This window comes from Mytilus californianus, unplaced genomic scaffold, assembly GCF_021869535.1.
Source record: "Mytilus californianus isolate M0D057914Y unplaced genomic scaffold, xbMytCali1.0.p SCAF_8, whole genome shotgun sequence".
In the NCBI taxonomy this organism is placed as follows: Eukaryota; Metazoa; Mollusca; class Bivalvia; order Mytilida; family Mytilidae; genus Mytilus; species Mytilus californianus.
The window spans coordinates 68,429,597-68,448,664 of NW_026262734.1; the positions used below are offsets into that span (position 1 = coordinate 68,429,597).

At 29.9% G+C, this 19,068-nt stretch overlaps 2 protein-coding genes across 8 annotated transcripts in view; one reads left to right on the forward strand and one right to left on the reverse strand.

Annotated features, from left to right (window-relative positions):
* The window catches only part of LOC127712999 (small G protein signaling modulator 1-like), a 361,281-nt gene extending 355,436 nt beyond the window's left edge, over positions 1-5,845 (reverse strand). For all 6 annotated transcript variants that reach the window (XR_007987360.1, XM_052219585.1, XM_052219583.1 and 3 more), the window contains exons 1-2: positions 5,470-5,845; positions 5,297-5,340 (exon numbers count right to left, since the gene is read on the reverse strand). Coding sequence is in view for 5 of the 6 variants with exons in the window: in XM_052219585.1 (XP_052075545.1) it covers positions 5,297-5,340; positions 5,470-5,548 (123 nt within the window). In the remaining variant the exon portion in view is untranslated. The remainder of the gene's footprint in view (positions 1-5,296; positions 5,341-5,469) is intronic.
* Positions 5,846-10,422: 4,577 nt separating this feature from the next.
* LOC127713005 (vacuolar protein sorting-associated protein 33A-like) overlaps positions 10,423-19,068 on the forward strand; it is a 31,372-nt gene continuing 22,726 nt past the window's right edge. The window contains exons 1-4 of one of the 2 annotated variants that reach the window (XM_052219596.1): positions 10,423-10,544; positions 15,710-15,775; positions 17,122-17,249; positions 18,129-18,213. In XM_052219596.1, coding sequence (XP_052075556.1) covers positions 10,431-10,544; positions 15,710-15,775; positions 17,122-17,249; positions 18,129-18,213 — 393 coding nt within the window. In that variant the 5' untranslated portion in view covers positions 10,423-10,430. The remainder of the gene's footprint in view (positions 10,545-15,709; positions 15,776-17,121; positions 17,250-18,128; positions 18,214-19,068) is intronic. The other variant, XM_052219594.1, reaches the window with a different exon arrangement.

Here is a 19,068-nt window from a genome sequence, read left to right on the forward strand (position 1 = left end):
GGAAAAAAAACTATACTAACTGGTTTTTATACTGAATCATCTGGTGTTTTACTGTAATTATATATAAACTACTGATGATAAAAGGATTGTTGTTGGTTGTACAGTGACCAATAGTTGCTTGCTTCTAAGTCATTTGGTTTCTGTTGGAGAGTTGTCTCAATTGGCATCCATACCACATCTTCTTATTTTTATATTTTTAACATTTAAATAACCACTGAAATTTCTGTTTCATGATTATTTTTTATCTTTACATTAATTAATCAATACAGCCAAGCACTACTTCCAAGTCAACCTATTTTCAAAACAAGACAAGACACTTTCTCATAAGAGCAAGTCTATTTGTTTCCAATAATATTTTGTGATTAGATTTTATCTAGTAACCTGAAAAAACCATATAAAATTTACACCGCAACCATTTACTGAAAGACAACACAACCCTATTAATTTCCAACCACAATTACGATTTTACCAACAAATAGATTACAGGTCCCTAATGGACAGGAACTGACCTATCAATGTGACAGACAAATGTATTTTTTTAATCATCTGACTTCAGAATTTATTACTGAGGAATCTGATTATGACATATGTATGTGGGCGTTTAGGAAACTGCTATAACCATTGATTTACACTTTTGTGTATTGATTTTTGGGTCATTTTCTAAAAACAAACAAGAATGGCACTTTTTATAAGCATGTCATTTGTAATGAAATGGAGTTTTTTTGTTCTGACATAATGTTTACAAGTATAAAAATATGTGTTCTTAATTGATATGAATGTTTGATTTCCATTTCAATTTCCTCCAAATAGAACTTAAATATTGACCTGATTTTTTATATAACTATTGGAAAACATAAATGTAAAACTTATCAAATATGTATTAAACAGAGGCTGACTATATATATAAAGTCTAGCTTTCTTTGTGATTCTAACCTAATTTTGTCAAATTGGAAAAAATTCTTGAGTTTAGGATTTCACTCCCTACCGTAGTTTATATGCCTCAAAACACCTACCCTAGATTATATCTACACTTTGGTAGTGAATTTTAAATTTCTTATCTTGCATTATACAAAAGGTAAAAAAAATAAGCAAACTAAATAAATTTATTTACCAACCTGTTTTTTCTACGGGATGAAACCCTGAATATACATATTTTCCTTAATTGAAGTCTATTTTTGGCTAAATTGTAAGTAGCCAGATAATAAAAATCTTTTTCAAACTGACATATTTACTTGACAAAATGCTATATATTCTACCAAATAACTGCCTTCTAATTTCAAAGAGGAACTACAATGAAGGAAGATTTCTGTTTTATTGGATACTTTTATTCAAATAATCGATTTCAGGTTCTAAATAAATTGGTTTTACCTAAAATAACAAGACTGGTTGATTGGAAATTAATTGAACATTTACAACAAATTTCACATGGGAATAGTAATTAACAGTCAATTTAGTAAATTGGATTGAAAAGTATGGAATATGATTGATTGATTAATTGTGTTCAATGTCTCTTTCAGCACTCACAGCTACATGTAATTCATTGCCGCCAGTTTAATTTGTGGAGGAAGCCAAGTACATGGAGAGAAACGTTGAACTTCAACATGAAAACTGGTATCCAATTCAGTGAAGATCAGAGTCAACACACCTTGGAACCAGTAGGGTTTGAACTGACAAACTCAGAGTTGACCTCCTACTGATCACTGTAGATGTGCTACTCAGACCTGTGACTTGGCCATCGTATGCCACCAAAATATGGAACATGAATTCCAAGGAACAGGAACACTATAAAGTTTAATAAGGTCTTTTTAAATAAACATACTAAACATTACCCTCTCAACTTTATCATTCATTTCTTTAAATTTAAACTTATCAAAAATTAAGATACGTTCTGTAACTTTACAAATTATAGCATCTCCTGTTAATTCAGTTGACATTATGGACATGATGGAAACTTGTTTATTTTTCAAGGAAAACAGCATAAAAATGATTTAAAACTTTTATATATACCAATAATATAAAGTAAAGTTTAAACATTATAAAACAATTTACAAGAAATAAGTAAAAGAAACAAGAGGCACCACTGTGCCTGTATTTCTCACCTGGTGAAAAATTCCTTAGTTTAATTGCTAATTAGGACTATTTATTACACATACTATAGTTACTCTTTCGGTTGCAGATCATTTTTTTCAATTTACATATTTTACCCAGCTCCTATAGGTTTTTAGACAACAGCCAAAACTGTGAAAAACAGTAAAAATCAAAATTTCAGGGGCAATAACACCAAAATGGGTTGTCAAATTTTCAGAGTACGGTAAATAAATCTTGTCATACTGATAATTTTTGCAGTTTGTACTTTTAACCTAGCTCCTATAGTTTTCAAAAATCACAGATGAAAAATTGGAAAAAATGTATATTTCAGGGGCTTTAACTCAATTACAGGTTAACATGAAAACAACCAACAACTGCTTAAAATTGGAGAGAGAAAATCAAAATTTCAGGGGCAATAACACCAAAATGGGTTGTCAAATTTTCAGTGTAAAAAATCTTGTCATACTGATTATTTTTGCAGTTTACACTTTTAACCTAGCTCCTATAGTTTTAAAACAAATGACAAGGAATGCAAAAATTATAAAAATCAACATTTCAGGGGCAATAACTCCAAATTAGGTGGACAGAACTTGTTGTGACAATATACTTTATTTTGTGGTGATCATTTGTACCCATTTCAGTTTTTCTCTGACTCCTATATTTTTAGAGATATTATCATTTCTTAGCAAAAGTTCAAAAATCATTCTAAATATGATCTAATTTGTTTGATCTTTTTTGTCATGACGACTTAAATTTTAAATTGTTTCCATATTTCTTCTGACTGTTGGATTTGCCATAAGAAAAATCAAAACATATCTTGAGGTCAACCTTCATGTAGGGTCTTCAACAAAAGGCAGGTGTCTATACTGGCGCGGGACATTTATTCTTTTTGAAAGGACATTTGCGCTTTTATAAGTGGACATTTGTGCTTTTTTAAAAAGGACATTTGCGCTTTTTCTACAGGACATTTGTGCTTTTAATTACAGGACATTTGAGCTTAATGAACATAACACTTGAGTAATTGTGGTTAAAAGTTTTATAAAATGAGCTGCGTCGAATAGAAATCGACCTTATGCAAGTGCACGTATACATGTTCATTTATAAGACTTTGATTAATTTTTTGAACATTCAAATACAAAATCAAAGATGAATTTAGGCCTATTTTGTAGGGTTCCTGTACCGACTCAATTCTCAAACAGTTACAGACTTTGCATAAAGATTTTTGCAACCCGAAATAAGTTAACAAATGTATTGATATTCATTTGCATAAGGTCGATTTCTATCCGAAGCATCTCAAATCATCTAATATCCAAATCACAGCACATTCACATTTTCTTTCTTTAGTTGCTAGGTTACTTTTCCATTGACCAATACATGTACACCCACAGAATTCTTCTTTTTTGGGGGAAAATTAATTTCAATAAGTCCATGAGAATTTTGAAAATTACAAATTATTCAGTAAGTGACAAAAAAAAAACATCTTTTATTTGAAGAAATAAAGAAACTGTAATAAGTTTGTTTTGTGAAATAAAAAGAATATACATATAACCATCGCACTTTAAAAAATCTTGATACAACTGCTCGTCAAAAAAAGACATTAATTTTGAGTGCTCACAAAGATATATAATTGTTTCTTTTTAACATAGAGATAAATGGTTATAAAATTTCACATCCCACACCTAGAAAGTCTGAGGTACTAAAAATATCGCCATCATGCTTTTGGCAAATGGAATGGATGTAAATTCTTATAACACCATGACTCTCTCTTCAAATTAAACCAGAACAGCATGTGGTGAGAAAAGTTAATTTTCGTCTCCGCAAATTGAAACAAGCTTAGAGAAACTATGATGGAAGAGTTCTGAGAACTTTTTAAACGATAGAATGAACATAAGAGGAATATGGTTTCTTTATCTGTATTTTTAATCCAAAATGGTACATGTACATGTATAAAGCTCCTTAAAAAAAATCAGTGCAGAATGTGTCATCAATAAAAATTTCGTTTTATCTATATTTTACTTGAATAAATTTTTTGTGATTTTGTGGTCTGGCAGGTTAACTTTCAAAAAATGTGTGAATATCATCTGTTGACTTTGGTAAATTTGGTTTAGATCAAGGTAAACTTTCATAGGTAAAAAGCTAAAATGTCTGGTCAATTTAGTTCAGGTCTATCAAAGTTTAAAGCACAAATGTCCATATTGTTAATGCGCAAATGACCTTTTTGTGTTACAAGTAAAAAAGCGCAAACTGAATCCTGCGCCCGTCAATACAACAATTGAATCTTTTTAAATTACCTGAGTGTAAACAGATTAATATATAACAAATAACAACCACTAATAAGGTTGTTGCATGTACTTCATAGATTTCATACAGCAACTCCATTAACAGTACAGGGACCCTATCTTGCAAAATTCCAAGGAACAAACTGTACAGAATTTCAATGAAGAAAAGCAATAGTAACACTTAATTAAGTCTTACATCAATCTATAAATCAACAAATCAATATAAAAATAAAGATGATTTTCATATGAAAAAAATGCTCATATGAAAAAAATCCAGACACAATGACTGAACAGCAGTTTAATTAGAACCTTTCTCAATAAGACTATTAAGCAAATAAATGAATTTATTTGCTTCATCCTGATCATGCATGAATTATTTGCTACTTGGTTGCATGAAATATTTGCCACTGGGTGTTAAGAAAACTACAATCTAGCTACCAATAAATCATTTCATTTCACATGGCAAAATATCATACATATTATATTCACCCTGTATGGAATGAAGTGTAATGAAAATTTGGATTTGCTTGCAGCTTACTTAATGTGTTTGCTAAAAATATTTTTTGTCCAATAAAAAAATCAAAAATTTGTGTTCTGGAAAAGTTGGCAGGCCTGATAAAAAATAGTTCTGTTGATTAAAACTGGGTGTCATACATGAATCTATTGGTCCCAGATTAAACACATTATTTTCCAATATTGATGATGTCAAATGAAAAATGTATGTCATAACTTTTATTTCTGTTTTTCTTAATTTATGCTATCTTTGAAAATCAGGGTAGAATTAGTGCTGTCCCAGAATTAATCAATTGAAAACTGTAATTACTTCTCCACTGACACATTAAACATAAATTATGCTATTGATTTTTGTATCAATATTAAAGGGATGTTATGTGTGGTTCCACAAAGTTAAACAACATCAAGAAACTAACCTCTTTCTTGACAGCTCTTAACAGATTCTGTCGGTTTTCTGATTCTGAAAAAAAAATGAGAAAATAAATACTTTACTTTTATAAAAGGATTATATGATAGGAAAGCATACTGGCTGAAAATTTGAATCATAATATATACATAATAAATCAAATGTTTAACCAATAAACCTCACCTGTTGGATTCTGGCCTTCCATTTTGAGCTTCAGATCTGCTGAGAGCTCAGAAGAGTCCAAAAGTCCCAGATGTAACATTAATATTTCATACTAAAACGTAAGCCCTTGAACTCCTTCTATAGTACTAGCCTCACAGTACTATGTGTATTGAAGATGCTCGGAACAGTTACCACAGATAATCAACATCCATGAATATTGATTAAACAAGGAACCAATTATCATATTCGCATCATTTTGTATTCAAGACCACCGGAAGTACCATTGCAGGGATATTTTTTATGTCGTTTATAGGTCATGTGTGCTTTAATTTATGTTATTTGATCTGTAGACTGGAAAAGGGTGTTGTTTTCGTCTGTTTTTCAAGCTAATTTGTTGGTAAACAAATGCACCGGAAATTCAGGGATCCTTAAATGGGAACCGGTTAACTTTTCAGTTTTATACTATAAATATAAACAAAATACACATATATGTAATCATTAATGATCCGATATCATTTTTATTGTCTAAAATAGTAAATTAAAAGGTAAAATTTTGAGGATTTCTATGTTTATTTTGCTCACATTAATACAGTAATAACCTCTCCCTACAAAAAGTTAAGCAAAGAACCAATAACAAAGTTACTTCACAATAATGTAAGAAAGTACATTAAATGCAGCTTACAAAACGCTTTATTTTGAATTAAACCCGAGTATTGGAATTCTTTATTATAAAAGGGGAAATTTTATTATTTAAATGCTTACATATATTTCCTTGTTAACTAACAGTGTATTGCCGCCTATTAATGAAAGGATTTTGTTTTTACACACAATTTACAGAATAGGGCAACGTTTAAGGTAGTTCGGGGATGTGAAAATAAAAATAACAGATTAATTCTCTTGTTTACTAATATGTAGTTTGTAGCAAAATGTCAAAATAATATGATAAAAATCTAAATCGGCGAGTTTGTCTTCAAACTGATAGTGCATAATTCTCTTAATATCATCTCTATTGATATGCTAAATTAATCAATTAATAATCTTATTACTCAAACCAGTGACTATTACTTCTGGAAGCGATGTAAGATGTATCAAAGTGAGTTTCCCGCTCCTTATGGATCAACATACGTGGTTATTGTATAGACTTTTTACCCTAACGCTTTCGTGTTGATGACGCCCTTCCAAATGATCCTCGATCTGTATCTGTTCCGGCCGACGATCAATATCAGGGGTAAATATCCCACGATATTTCAAAGATAAATTTACACCTTAATTATCCCACGATATTTCAAAGATAAATTTACACCTTTCATTTCGAAAAACTACGTAAAAGATCCCTAATATGAAAAAAGGTATAAATTAGGAATTGTTGGTCATAAACCCCAAAATCATTGATTCAAACAGAGACATAATATACGTCAAGAGATTGGTAGCTAGGCGAAATTTCATGATATCAAGTGACTCTCATGATTTCATTAAAAGTGTTAAAAAAATTGAAAACAACACGTTTTATAATTTCATGCGTGACGTCCGAAGCGCTTTTCTGGATTTACCTTCATCAGGAAAGCTCAATGCCAAACATTTGAAATCCGAAGGATGTATAAGTACCGAAACAGTTGAAGAGCTATATGACAAAAATACCTGAAACAAATAGCCAAATTCATCTGTCAACTTTGCCTGAGGGAGTTGAAACCTTAGTTTCTTTATAATTTCAAAATTTATAAACGGACAATTTTAGAAAAGTTTGTTATAAATCATGTCAGTACCGAAGTACTGACTAAAGTATGATTACAAATTTTATTTTCTGACTAGTTACACACACATATTTAAATAATACCTATAAATACCAAAAATCATTTAGATTTGTATGCTTTATACAATTATATTTGTACAATCAAAACTTGGCAAGAAAAAAATATTTTGAAATTTGAAATGGCTGCAATTCTAAAATCAACGTCTAAAGACATTCGACCGAATTGGCGGGTTATGGACTTATTCAATTCCCGTTATTTTTATTTTTTTCAATTACAATAGATGAACTTACTATATACACATGATGGGAGTTATTTTTTTTTTAGCACAGACTTGTAATTTAAAAGTGATGGATCGAAAACAATTTAATGCGTGTACGAATATCTTGATGAAAATTTTGATTCAGTTGATAAGGGTGTTTATGTATTAACAGAACATCCTTTTTTAACAATATTTTTTAAAATATGTAAATAATTATGTGAAAAGCAATGTAGCGGTGCAAATCATTTATGTACTAGTATATTGACTATAAAGACAGTGAAAGGGAGATATAGAATGCCTTTTCATGTCGGAGCATTTTATAGTTTTTCTCAATCTTCTATAGATTTTGCTCAAAAAAGGGTAAAAGTTGTAATTTAAGAGCACTAATTCCTATTTGAAGACAACACACAATTTCATCTTTGCTGACCTGTTTGTAGATCTTGTCTTACTGATCATTTTTGCTTTTTAAAGTTTCTATTTATTCATGTACATCAGTTTTAAAGATCATAGGCAAAAGTGCAAAACAAAATGATAAAAAACATCACTTTTAAAGAAGTTGATTAAAAATTCCAACCATGTTAAATCGTTTGTAGATCAATTTCTATTTATCAATTATATAGTTTCAAGATAAAAGGCAAAAACGCACAAAAGTGAAAATTGTCATTGAAGGGCAATAACTCCTAAAAGGAGTTGACTGACGATTTTAGTCATCTGGCTTATTTGTAGATCTATAAGATAATAGACAAACTTTATATTTTGCCCCTATGTTCTACTTTAAGCCATGTAGGTCATGTTGGTTGGCCAGGCAGACTCATGCGACACATTTTTTTTTTAAATTAGAAACCCCAATGATGATTTTTGCCAAGTTTGGTTCAAAGTAACCCAGTAGTTTCCGCGGAGAAGATTTTTGTAAAAGTTAACGGAAGACGTTAAACGACCGCACGACGACGATATGTTTACTGACGATGACAGATGACGGGGACGACGATGACGATAGGCGACGGACGACGTCGATGACGAATATAATAATAATAATAATAAATTCTTTATTTAAAGAGGGTAACTCAATTAGAAGTAGTCTAATTTTCATTGAGGCCCTCAAACAAAATACATGTGTACAGTTAACATTAATACATTCGATTCATACATTAAAATACAATACATATTACTAGTATATACACAATTCAATCATTCAAACATACAAATGGCAATAAATGGCAATAATTGGTAAAGTTTTGATTAAATTTTCTTATTCTTACAATAAAAGAAAGAAAACAAATTATTCGACTCGCATAGAATTTTCAAGAAAATGATTATAACAATGTTTCTTAAATAATTCCACATTTCGACAATTTTTTATTTTGAGTGGTAAATTATTCCATACCTTTGTTGCAGAATAATGAAAAGATTTTTTATAAAAATTTGTGTTTGGTCTTGGAACAAATAGATCATTATTAGAGACAGATCGTAAGTTGTGGTGTTGCACATCATTAATATTTAGCATTGTTAAGTAATCAGGTGTTAGTCCATTTACAATTTTATACATTAGAATTGATTGTTGGTATTTTATTCTTTTTGTAAAAGATAGCCATTTTAAAGATGAAAACATAAAATTAGATGGAACAGAAATATCGCATTCAAGTATAATTCTTGCTACTCTTTTTTGAAGTTTTATGATTCTATCTGAATCTTTTTGTAATAAAATTCCCCAAACTGAACTACAATAGTCTATATATGGTAGAATATATGCATTATAAAACAGTTGTCTTGTGTGTATAGGCAAATATACTTTAATTTTGAACAATAGTGATATTTTAGATGAGATAATCTTGCATATACGATCAACATGATCCTCCCAGCTTAAATTTTCATCAATGTCAATTCCAAGTAATTTGAAAGAATGGACATTTTCAATACATGTTTCATTGACGGTAATACATAATTCTGATAGTTGTGTAAGTTTTTGTTTTGAACCCAATTTCATACACTTTGTTTTTTGTGCATTAATTTTCATACTGTTATTGTTACACCAAGATTGTATAGCATTTAAATCATTTTGCAATATGCTGTTTATTTTTTCAATGTTTTTATTATGAAAATGCAATGTTGAATCATCAGCATGACGACAAACGCCAAGTGATTGGAAAAGCTCACACTGACCCTTCGGGCCATGTGAGCTTAACAAGCAGAGATTCTGATCCATACGAAAAACTTCAAAGAAGAAGTAAAAGAAATTATATTTCTAATTAAAGGACATACTATTTGACATGACAATAAACATCAATAATTTGAGATAACTTTAAACCATTTAGATTAATAACGTCCAATTAAGGAAGTTGATATTGGGGTCTATTGTAAGACATAACACTATACATGTATGATTAGGACCTCAAACTATGCATGTCAGATCTGGAAGACCTCAAACTATGCATATCAGATCTAAACTAGCCAGACTACCTCCAAGAAATAGAATTCTTAAGACTCAATAAGATATCTAAATAATCTATTATTACAACTAATAATACCCTTGTTCATAATGTATAACGGAAATACACAGTCATAATCCATGGACTAAAATTATTATAATTTGTAAAAGAGAATTGAACTTTTCGTTCTTACGCAACCACCAGTTTACAGTTTCGATCAAGCCATTTTAAGATACTTAAAGTAACGTTTATTGGTCAAACTTTACAGTTATAGAATGCCAGTAAAAATGACGATGTAAAATCATCTTTCTTTTAATTTTTAAAACTCTTTCAAGTTTATAAAAGTAGTGAATTGTATCAATAAAAGTTCTTAAAAGTACTATGCAAGAAATGTTTTTTTGTAGCCGTTTGCTTTCTCATTGAGGCAATCGTCTGCTCTCGTCAAACCTTCCTAGCACCGAATGATATTGAAATTAATTAGCTACTTGGGACGTTGCATTCTTACATTAAAATTATTCTGTTTGTGGTAATCACATTTATTCCATCATGGCTTCGACTGGAGGGTCTCACCTGTCAAGTGGAAAAATAAACCTGAGTTTATTGAGAGATTTTTACAGACGTGAGCTTTTAGAAGCTCTAGACAAATGTCTTGGCTCTAAGGCAAGCAGACTAATAATTAATATATTTGTGGTTTATTTTAGTTATCCGCAAATTATGGAAACAAGAGTAAGCTAAGGGGGCGGAAACCAATATAAGGTGATCCCTCGGACCCTTGGGGGTTTGTGCTCTCTCACTTTTTGTATGTGTATTGCAAAGTAAATTTTATTTAACATTTCAACTTATTTAATGAGTTCATCATTTTATTCATACACTATTGTACCAACAGTAGTTTATTATGCTGCCCCTCTTTAAGACTATATTCTAATTTTCCATGTACAAGACGAAATTATAGAAGTACAGGATGTCTATAAGCTACTGTTATTGTAATTTTATACCTGGATTTGTGAGATGATCTAAGCTGGGACTATTATACTAATGGGATTAGAATCTTGTAGGTTTTTTCCTTATAACATGAACAAACACCCGGTTGCGGCGAGATTTTATGAGACTTGCAAGGATTTGGAGTGAAAGATGTCAACGGCTGTGTAAATTTACCGAATATATTTAAATGATCATCAAAAACGCTTTATTGTTAAGTTTTAAACCAAACTAAATATAATTTATTAATTAAAATGACACATAAACATGATAAAAGAGATTTTCGGGTTGTGAAGTGATTCAAAGCGTTGTGAAATGGTCACTGATTTATGGCCACCGCTTTTCATTTATTATCCCTTTGCATTTAGGCACACTTCTGTAACGAAATATATGCATATATAACTAAAATAAAGCGACAAAGTTAAAATTTATTGTTTTTGACTTACGAAAGAAATGAATTTAATCATGTTAATGACATACCATCAGTAATTACTACAACAATAATTTTCTACTGTGAAAACAATTTTTGATGAACACACATAATATTTAACAAAATTGTTAATTCTTAAAATTCAATATTTAAAAGAAAATGGCAATTAATTTCTCATGTGAATAAACATAATTGTGTCTCTGAGACATAATATTTTCACCATGTTCACAGTATGACATGTAAATGTATATTAGGTGTAAATGATTTGATTACCAGGTAAATCACAACATGTTCAAATGAGTTTATATTGACATCTTTTACACAGGAAGTTCAATGGTTACTACACTACAGGAGTTCAAGCATTTGAAAACAATTAAATTCCCAATGTAAAATAAAATATCAACAACTCTTTAAATTTGTATCATATACACTGATATATATAAACAATAAGGTTTTATTAAAGGGGGGGGGGGGGGGGGGGTTGTTGCTAGCTTATATTTATCATATGAACATAATTTTTACAGAAGAAAAGAATTCTTGCAACAACAAAAAAATGCAATTTGTTGGATAGAAAGTCACAGGACATTGTACATGTTATCATATATTTTTTTTTATTGTGTCGCAGTTGATAATATGACAGTCAGGGGTACTACTTATACAAGTAATCTTTATTTACTTGAAGAAGTAAATAAAATATACTTATACAAGTTAATTATATTGTTTGAATAATCTCCCCTTAATTTTCTAAAAAATTTACTTGTAGTAGTAAAATTTTTTTACAATCCCACAAAAATTCTCAAGTTTTGAGATGTAAAATCATGCCTTAAACAATTTTTATCAGGTTAGCTCATAATTTTTGATAAGAGTTCAATGTTTCATCTCATTAATTCAACAAAGAAACTGATTGAGCAAAGATCTTAAGTATTTGAGCAAGGCCATCAAAAATTGCTCCTTGGGGGCTTGTAAATGAGCAGTGTTCTAAAGCTTAAGATAACAGACAAATGAGATTTTCATTGTCCATGAAATTACACTTAAATGATCATGAATAGTAAAGACATCTGCAAAGGACAAACAATTCAAAATTCTGTTAGAGCAAAGAAGTTCTAAGAATTCAAGAAAAGAAGATAGGATGACTTTTTTACTTGTATAAGTAAAAAAATCTGAATGTCTAAGGGACATAACTAGGCCAAAAAATAATTTACTTATACAAGTAAATAAAATACACTTGTATAAGTATCCTACAAATTTACTTATATAAGTATATTATAATTACTTCTTCAAGTAAATAAAAATTACTTGTACAAGTAGTACCCCTGATTGTATGAAATTAAAAACAAACAAAAAAGGAAAGAAAATTGCTGTTTTCCCTAATAAATAAACTTATTGTTTATTTTATCATTTTGGAATCAATTAGATATTTTTAACAAACTTCAGTTTAACAGTTATGGGCTTGTGTATTTTACTTGAGAAACTTAACGAAACATGAACATGATGAACAAAGCCTTTTTTATAGTCGTCTTGGGATACTTTTCCTAGTTGGTATACAGAATTGAAAATTAGATAATTATTTCTTTAATTACGTTTATTAAGTTCCTTTGATCATGTTGATTGGTAATCAATAGCATAATAATTACAATAATAAATTTCTACTAAGAAAACAATTTGTAATCAAAACTATTGTGATAAAAACTATTTATCGAAATTATTTATTTTTTAAGGTTAAAAGCATAAACACTGTTGTTGTTTTACTGGGACTCTGTTCTAAAAAAAAACAACACATTCGAACACTTTTTAAGTGAAAATTCGATTTTTATTGTTTAATAATATGAAATACAATGTAGATACGAAAAGGAAAGAAAAGAATAATCGCAATTGCCGTTTTTTCTTTTAAAAACAACTTAAGTTTCTGTATTATTGTTTATTTTATCATTTTGGAATTAATGAAATATCTTAAAATTAGTTTTATAAAATATAAGAAAATTTCCAATCATTATTTTAAAACCGTTTCAATTGAATTTGTAATGTAGAGCCGTATGTATCGTCAATTATAGCAATACGTAATTTGACACATCTCTGTTTCCGTTACATATCAGTAATTAGAACTGACGCGACAAGGAAATTGATATGATTGTTGAGTGTCAAGTCCTGTTAGTGTTAATATATTATGTCCCAGATCTAAGTCAAACAACTTCTTTTTTGTGACATGTTGTGAAGATCGTGCTATTCCCTGTTCCTGATCATGATTAAACTTTACCTGTGCCAGGGAAAAATACATAATTTATCTATTTCTGCATTATTTGTACTTATTATATAAGACGACAAACAGACACACAATAAAACCACATAATATTATAAGCTTTGATTAACAAATATATATAGCTAAATGTCTGAAAGACTGAAATGATTTCCTTCAATTATTGTATGGATAAGAGCTTCAACATCTATGTATCTAGTTAAGGGAGTTAACTCTTACATTATTTAGTTCTTGTTTTCTTTATTTTTCTTATATTTTATATGTTTATATAGTAATATTGATATTTGTAAGCTTAGATTGTATTTAAACAGGATCTAAATCTAATTAAGGCCAAAAATAGAATATTGTTTGTTTCTCAAAACCAATCACTACCCTTTCAGACATGGCCAGGGAGGCCAAAAAAATTTAACATGGTACAGTAGGTAGGAAGAAAAATAATTATGTTTTTTTCCAAATAACTAAAAGTTTGTATACTGAAATTAGGAAACAATAAAAATTTGACTTCTGGTATTGCAGTCATAAAAATTTCAAGCACAATTATCATACTCAGATTTTAGAAATCAACCAATTAAAATACTGGATTTGGTGTTTCAAACATAAATTTTGTACTGTGTGTATTGAGTAAAGTTTTATGGCCAAGAGCAGGACTTATTTACACAAGAAAACACAAAAACCATGTAAACATAAGTTCTGAAGCCTTTCACTGTATTTTACTTGCATATAACATAACATATCAGGTACAAGAAGGTACAAATTGCAGAAATAACATGTAAAACATTCTACAAAAATAGTTTACTTCTGACTTCATCTTTGTCAGATTTTGGAACCAAAAAAAATCTAAGAAAGTATGTAGTCATGCATAATATGCACCCCTTCTTATAAACCTACCTTAAGGAAAAAATCTTCGTATTTTACACAACTGAAAACGGACAAAAAGAGTTAATTATAGAAATTCTGGTGTACAAAATATCAGTCTTTGTATCTTTGAATACTTTATTAACATTTAAAAAAAAAACATGATGTAATTCAATATATGGATAGATACAGTAGAAGGAATGTAAAAAATTCGAGAAAAACTGTACAAGTGCTGTATGGCCAAAGCATTTGCACAGAATGTTTAATAAAAATGTACATAAAATTGATTTTGACAGCCACTGTTGACAATGGTATAGTAGCACACTTGTTGTTATTTTAAGTTAATGCTAGAACATGAACTTCAAGGCTATTTCCAGGCAGTTACATTGAATTTTAGAAGACACAGCTTTCAGTTAGAATTTGAAATTTTCTGATCACAATCTAATTGAAATACACATCCTGTGATTATGACTCGCTTACAAGGAACTTGCGACACACCATTCAGCTTTCTTTTATGATAATCATTAGGGCCCCGCCGAATGGCGGACGCCCTATAGTGATCAGTTTGTCCGTCCGTCCGTCCTTCCGTAACAAATTGTGTCCGCTCTATATCTAGAGAACCGTTATGATTTCAAAGTTTATACTTGACATGTATATTAACCAACACCAGAGGGTGTGTCATAATGTATGTACAACTTCCTAGGTCAAAAACTTTGGTTTTAGTTGACAACCCCATGTCCTATGGTAAAGATCGTGTCTGCTCTTTATCTTGAGAATCGTTATGATTTCAAAGTTTATTCTTGATATGTATATAAACGAACACCAGAGGGTGTGTCATAATTTATGTACAACTTCCTAGGTCAAATGTCAAGGTCAAAAACTTTGGTTTCAGTTGACAACCCCATGTCCAATGATAAAGATACAAATTTTTTACCACACATTATTCACAGCGGGGCCCACAGAGATGGATCCCATCTCAATGATATCTAGTTATTCCTCTAAATTTTTAAGGTGTGTATCATAATAACAATATTGAGGGATGAAGAAAAGAACAGAAAATAAAACAGGAGTGCAATGAGCATAGACAATATTCTTTTACCACTTTTAAGTTCCTAAACAGTAATTTAACTGAAAGGAGGTCAAACATTATTCTTGACCTTTCTTTTTTTTAGCTAGACTTGAACTATTGAGTCAATATAAATTTAAACTACTGTACTAATGTATCAGGTATTGGATTAAAATGGACTCTCAGTCTAACAATAGGAAGTATGTTAGAGATTTATTTGATAACAGTGATTTTTTTTTTAGGCATTAGTATGGGATAGTGATTTGACTGGACCTTTTGGTTTAATAGCAGAATATTCTTTACTGAAGGTAAATATTACAATGAATTTGGGTTAAGAAATAGTTTTTTTATATTTTCTTTGATTTCTGATGATGTTATTTTGGTTTTTAAACGAACCTCTTCATTTACAGTAAACACCAACAAACTGGACATGTATTTTTATATTTCACTTGATTGTACATTGTAAGTGATACTACAGGAACCAGTAAAGAATCTCTCAACCCTTTTTACAAATTCATGTTTCACAGGATAATGCTAGTGATTAAGCATTCTTTACTGGTACTCTCAAATATCTTTATATATTCAGTAGATACCTGTTTTATGTAACAATATAAAAATAAGAAGATATAGCATGATTTCCAATGTGACAGCTATCTACCAGAAACCAGACGTAGAAATTAGCAACTATAGGTCACCATACAACCTTCAACAATGAGCAAAATCCATACTGCATAGCAATCAATAAAAGGTATCGAGAAAATCAACAGCTGGATTTATGTACAAAACAATAAATGGAATACAAATATGATAAACAGCAACAAATGACAACTATTGTTGTAAATCACAGTGTTATCACAAGTTATACATAATGACCCTGTTTCACATTCTCAAAATGGCTGCCAAAATATGTAAACATTCAAAGTGATCATATTTCAATGAAATTTTATATCTAAACTGATGTTCGCCTCCATTTTCAAAAAAGTATGATTTAAAGATTAATACATGAAAATCAATTGAAAATAAGTATTTTAGATAGGCTCTAAATTTCATGTTTTGCTTGTAACACAAAAATTAATATGCTGGTAACATGTATTAGTACAAATTATAATGTATTGATAACTGTGGATTCATTTTTTTTCGTGGATACCAACTTGAACTTTCGTGGATTATGGAAAACTTAACATGTTCGTTGATATTTAATTTCATGGTTTTGCCGAAGTCTGCATACAAGCCTATAGAAAATTTGTCATTTGTTGAACATTTAATTTCGTGGTTAACTTGTACCCATGAAATCCACGAAAATTGGAATCCAACGAATAATAATGAATCCACAGTATTTGTTTCTGTGTCTCACACAAAAATTTGCAAATGGGATGAAATGTAATTTTTGCAGTGGTTTTATATACTGTTAATTGAATTCTTCCCATATATATCTCACAAATCTAACCAAGAAGTTTACTTTTTTCATTGCATCTTATATTTTACTGTTTTGCTGCAAGTGATAGTATGTTAAGAGTCTAGCTGATAGGGAAATATAAATGTAATGGTTCTGCAAAATAAAGGAGAATTTATTCTACTATATTACAATTTTTAAAAAGAACTATTTTACTTATTTTTTAACAATATTCATATCTATTAATGTTTCTATTAATAGGAACATGAAGTTGAGAAGATGTTTCCACTGCAGACTTCTGGTCTTCCGCCAAGTAATGTACAGAATATTATATTTATAGCCAGACCAAGACTGAAACTCATGGATCTTATAGCACAGAACTTATTACAGTCAGTATAGAAATAAGAAGATATGATTTGATTTCTAATGAGACAGCTATCCAACAGAGTTCAAATGACAAAGATAAAAGCAATTATAGGTCACTATATGACCTTCAGCAATATAAACTTATACCTTATAGTCAGCTAATTTGTTCCTATTGGGTTATAATTGTTCTTGTTGATTCTTACCTTTTGTGCTGGCATGTTAAAAATCTTACATAGCATGTCGTTCTGGTACAAAGCAGTGGATATTCATAAGTATTGTTATTGTCCTGATATGTAGATATTTTTGCTGATTTTTAAGCATTTAGCAATCAATCAATTATACCATTTCTTACTCATTATTCAACTTGCTGAATAATTTTGGTGGTGTGTTACTAGTATTCAGTTTTATAATTTTATAAGTGAGCAATCTTATTTGATACCAACAAAATTTGACTTTTATATGGGATGTGTATTTAATAATTTTATCAAATAATTAGTATGGTAAAATACACACAAAACCAATTGAAGCTTAAAAAAGATAAAATGGGTACACGTGTAATAGCCAATATCAAAATGCTTGTTTTTCTTACTTTTATTTAGTCCGATCTCTACATCTGCATGTAGAACTTTTTAAGCAACATTAGATCTGTAAAAAAATTGTCTCCTATGATGCTATTTTCACTACAATTTAATATGATGAAATATCATTAAAAAGGATATGAAGTATAGCTCATTCAAGCTAATATTGCATAATATCACCTATCATGCCTATGTTTTCAGATTGATCTTGTTGAATGTTTGGGAAATGTGTGTTCAAAATAAGCTTCACATGACATTTTAATAGTTCAAAACTTTAGAGTGATAAATTAAGTTTTTAAATTTGTATACATTTTGTATTTACAGGGAAGAGCAAAAGGGAGGTTTTAGGAAAGAATATCACATCATATTTGTCCCAAGAAAAAGCCTTCTTTGTGAGAAAAGATTAAAGGTATAAATGATGCAGATTTATAAGCTCAGCTGGACCAAATCACCATTACAGTTATTGCCAGGCTCCCAGAATCTGTAATTCAAGACTATTCAATTAAAATGGATGTGGCGGGGTAGGAAGGGACATCTAAATACCCCTACCACCAATATCCAATGAAGCCTTTCATTCAGTTTGATGAGATTTTAATTCAGATTTATAAAAAAAATGTATATGTAGTCATCCCTTAGCCTTACAATTTACTGCTTAAATTAAACCACATTGTTAAAATCATGGTAGTGTGATGGCCTCAGATATGGGAGGTTGGTTTGATCCTTGACCAGATGAAACTTTTATGCTGACTTTTGCTGCTTCTCCTCCAAGAACGTGACATTTTGGATTTCATTCATGAAAGGGTGTCATGTTTTCCTGTAGACTATTCAAAATTTGAATTGGCATGTTTAATACAAAGGAGGGTATATTCACATGATTTGGCATGCAGTTATCCCTAATATGCATGTAATATTTGATACGGGTTGTTGAAAATTCCTTCTGTCAACCAGTTTCTCTGTCTTGTCATGCTTGTAATGTTCTATTTCAACCAAATACTGTTTTCATTTTGATACTTTAACACATTGACCTTTAGAAAAGTAGGAGGTACAAATAGCCAATTTGGATACTGTAAACTTAGAAATATTTTGGTTATTATTGCCATAGTTGAACAAAGGACAAAAATCGCAATTTTCACAGTACAAATGTAATAAAATAAATCATTACAAAAATTAGTACATTTACAGTACATAAATCAAGTGGACAGATAACATTGTTGCCAAGAGTAAAACAAGACAAAAAGACAATCAAATTTACACAAACATTAAG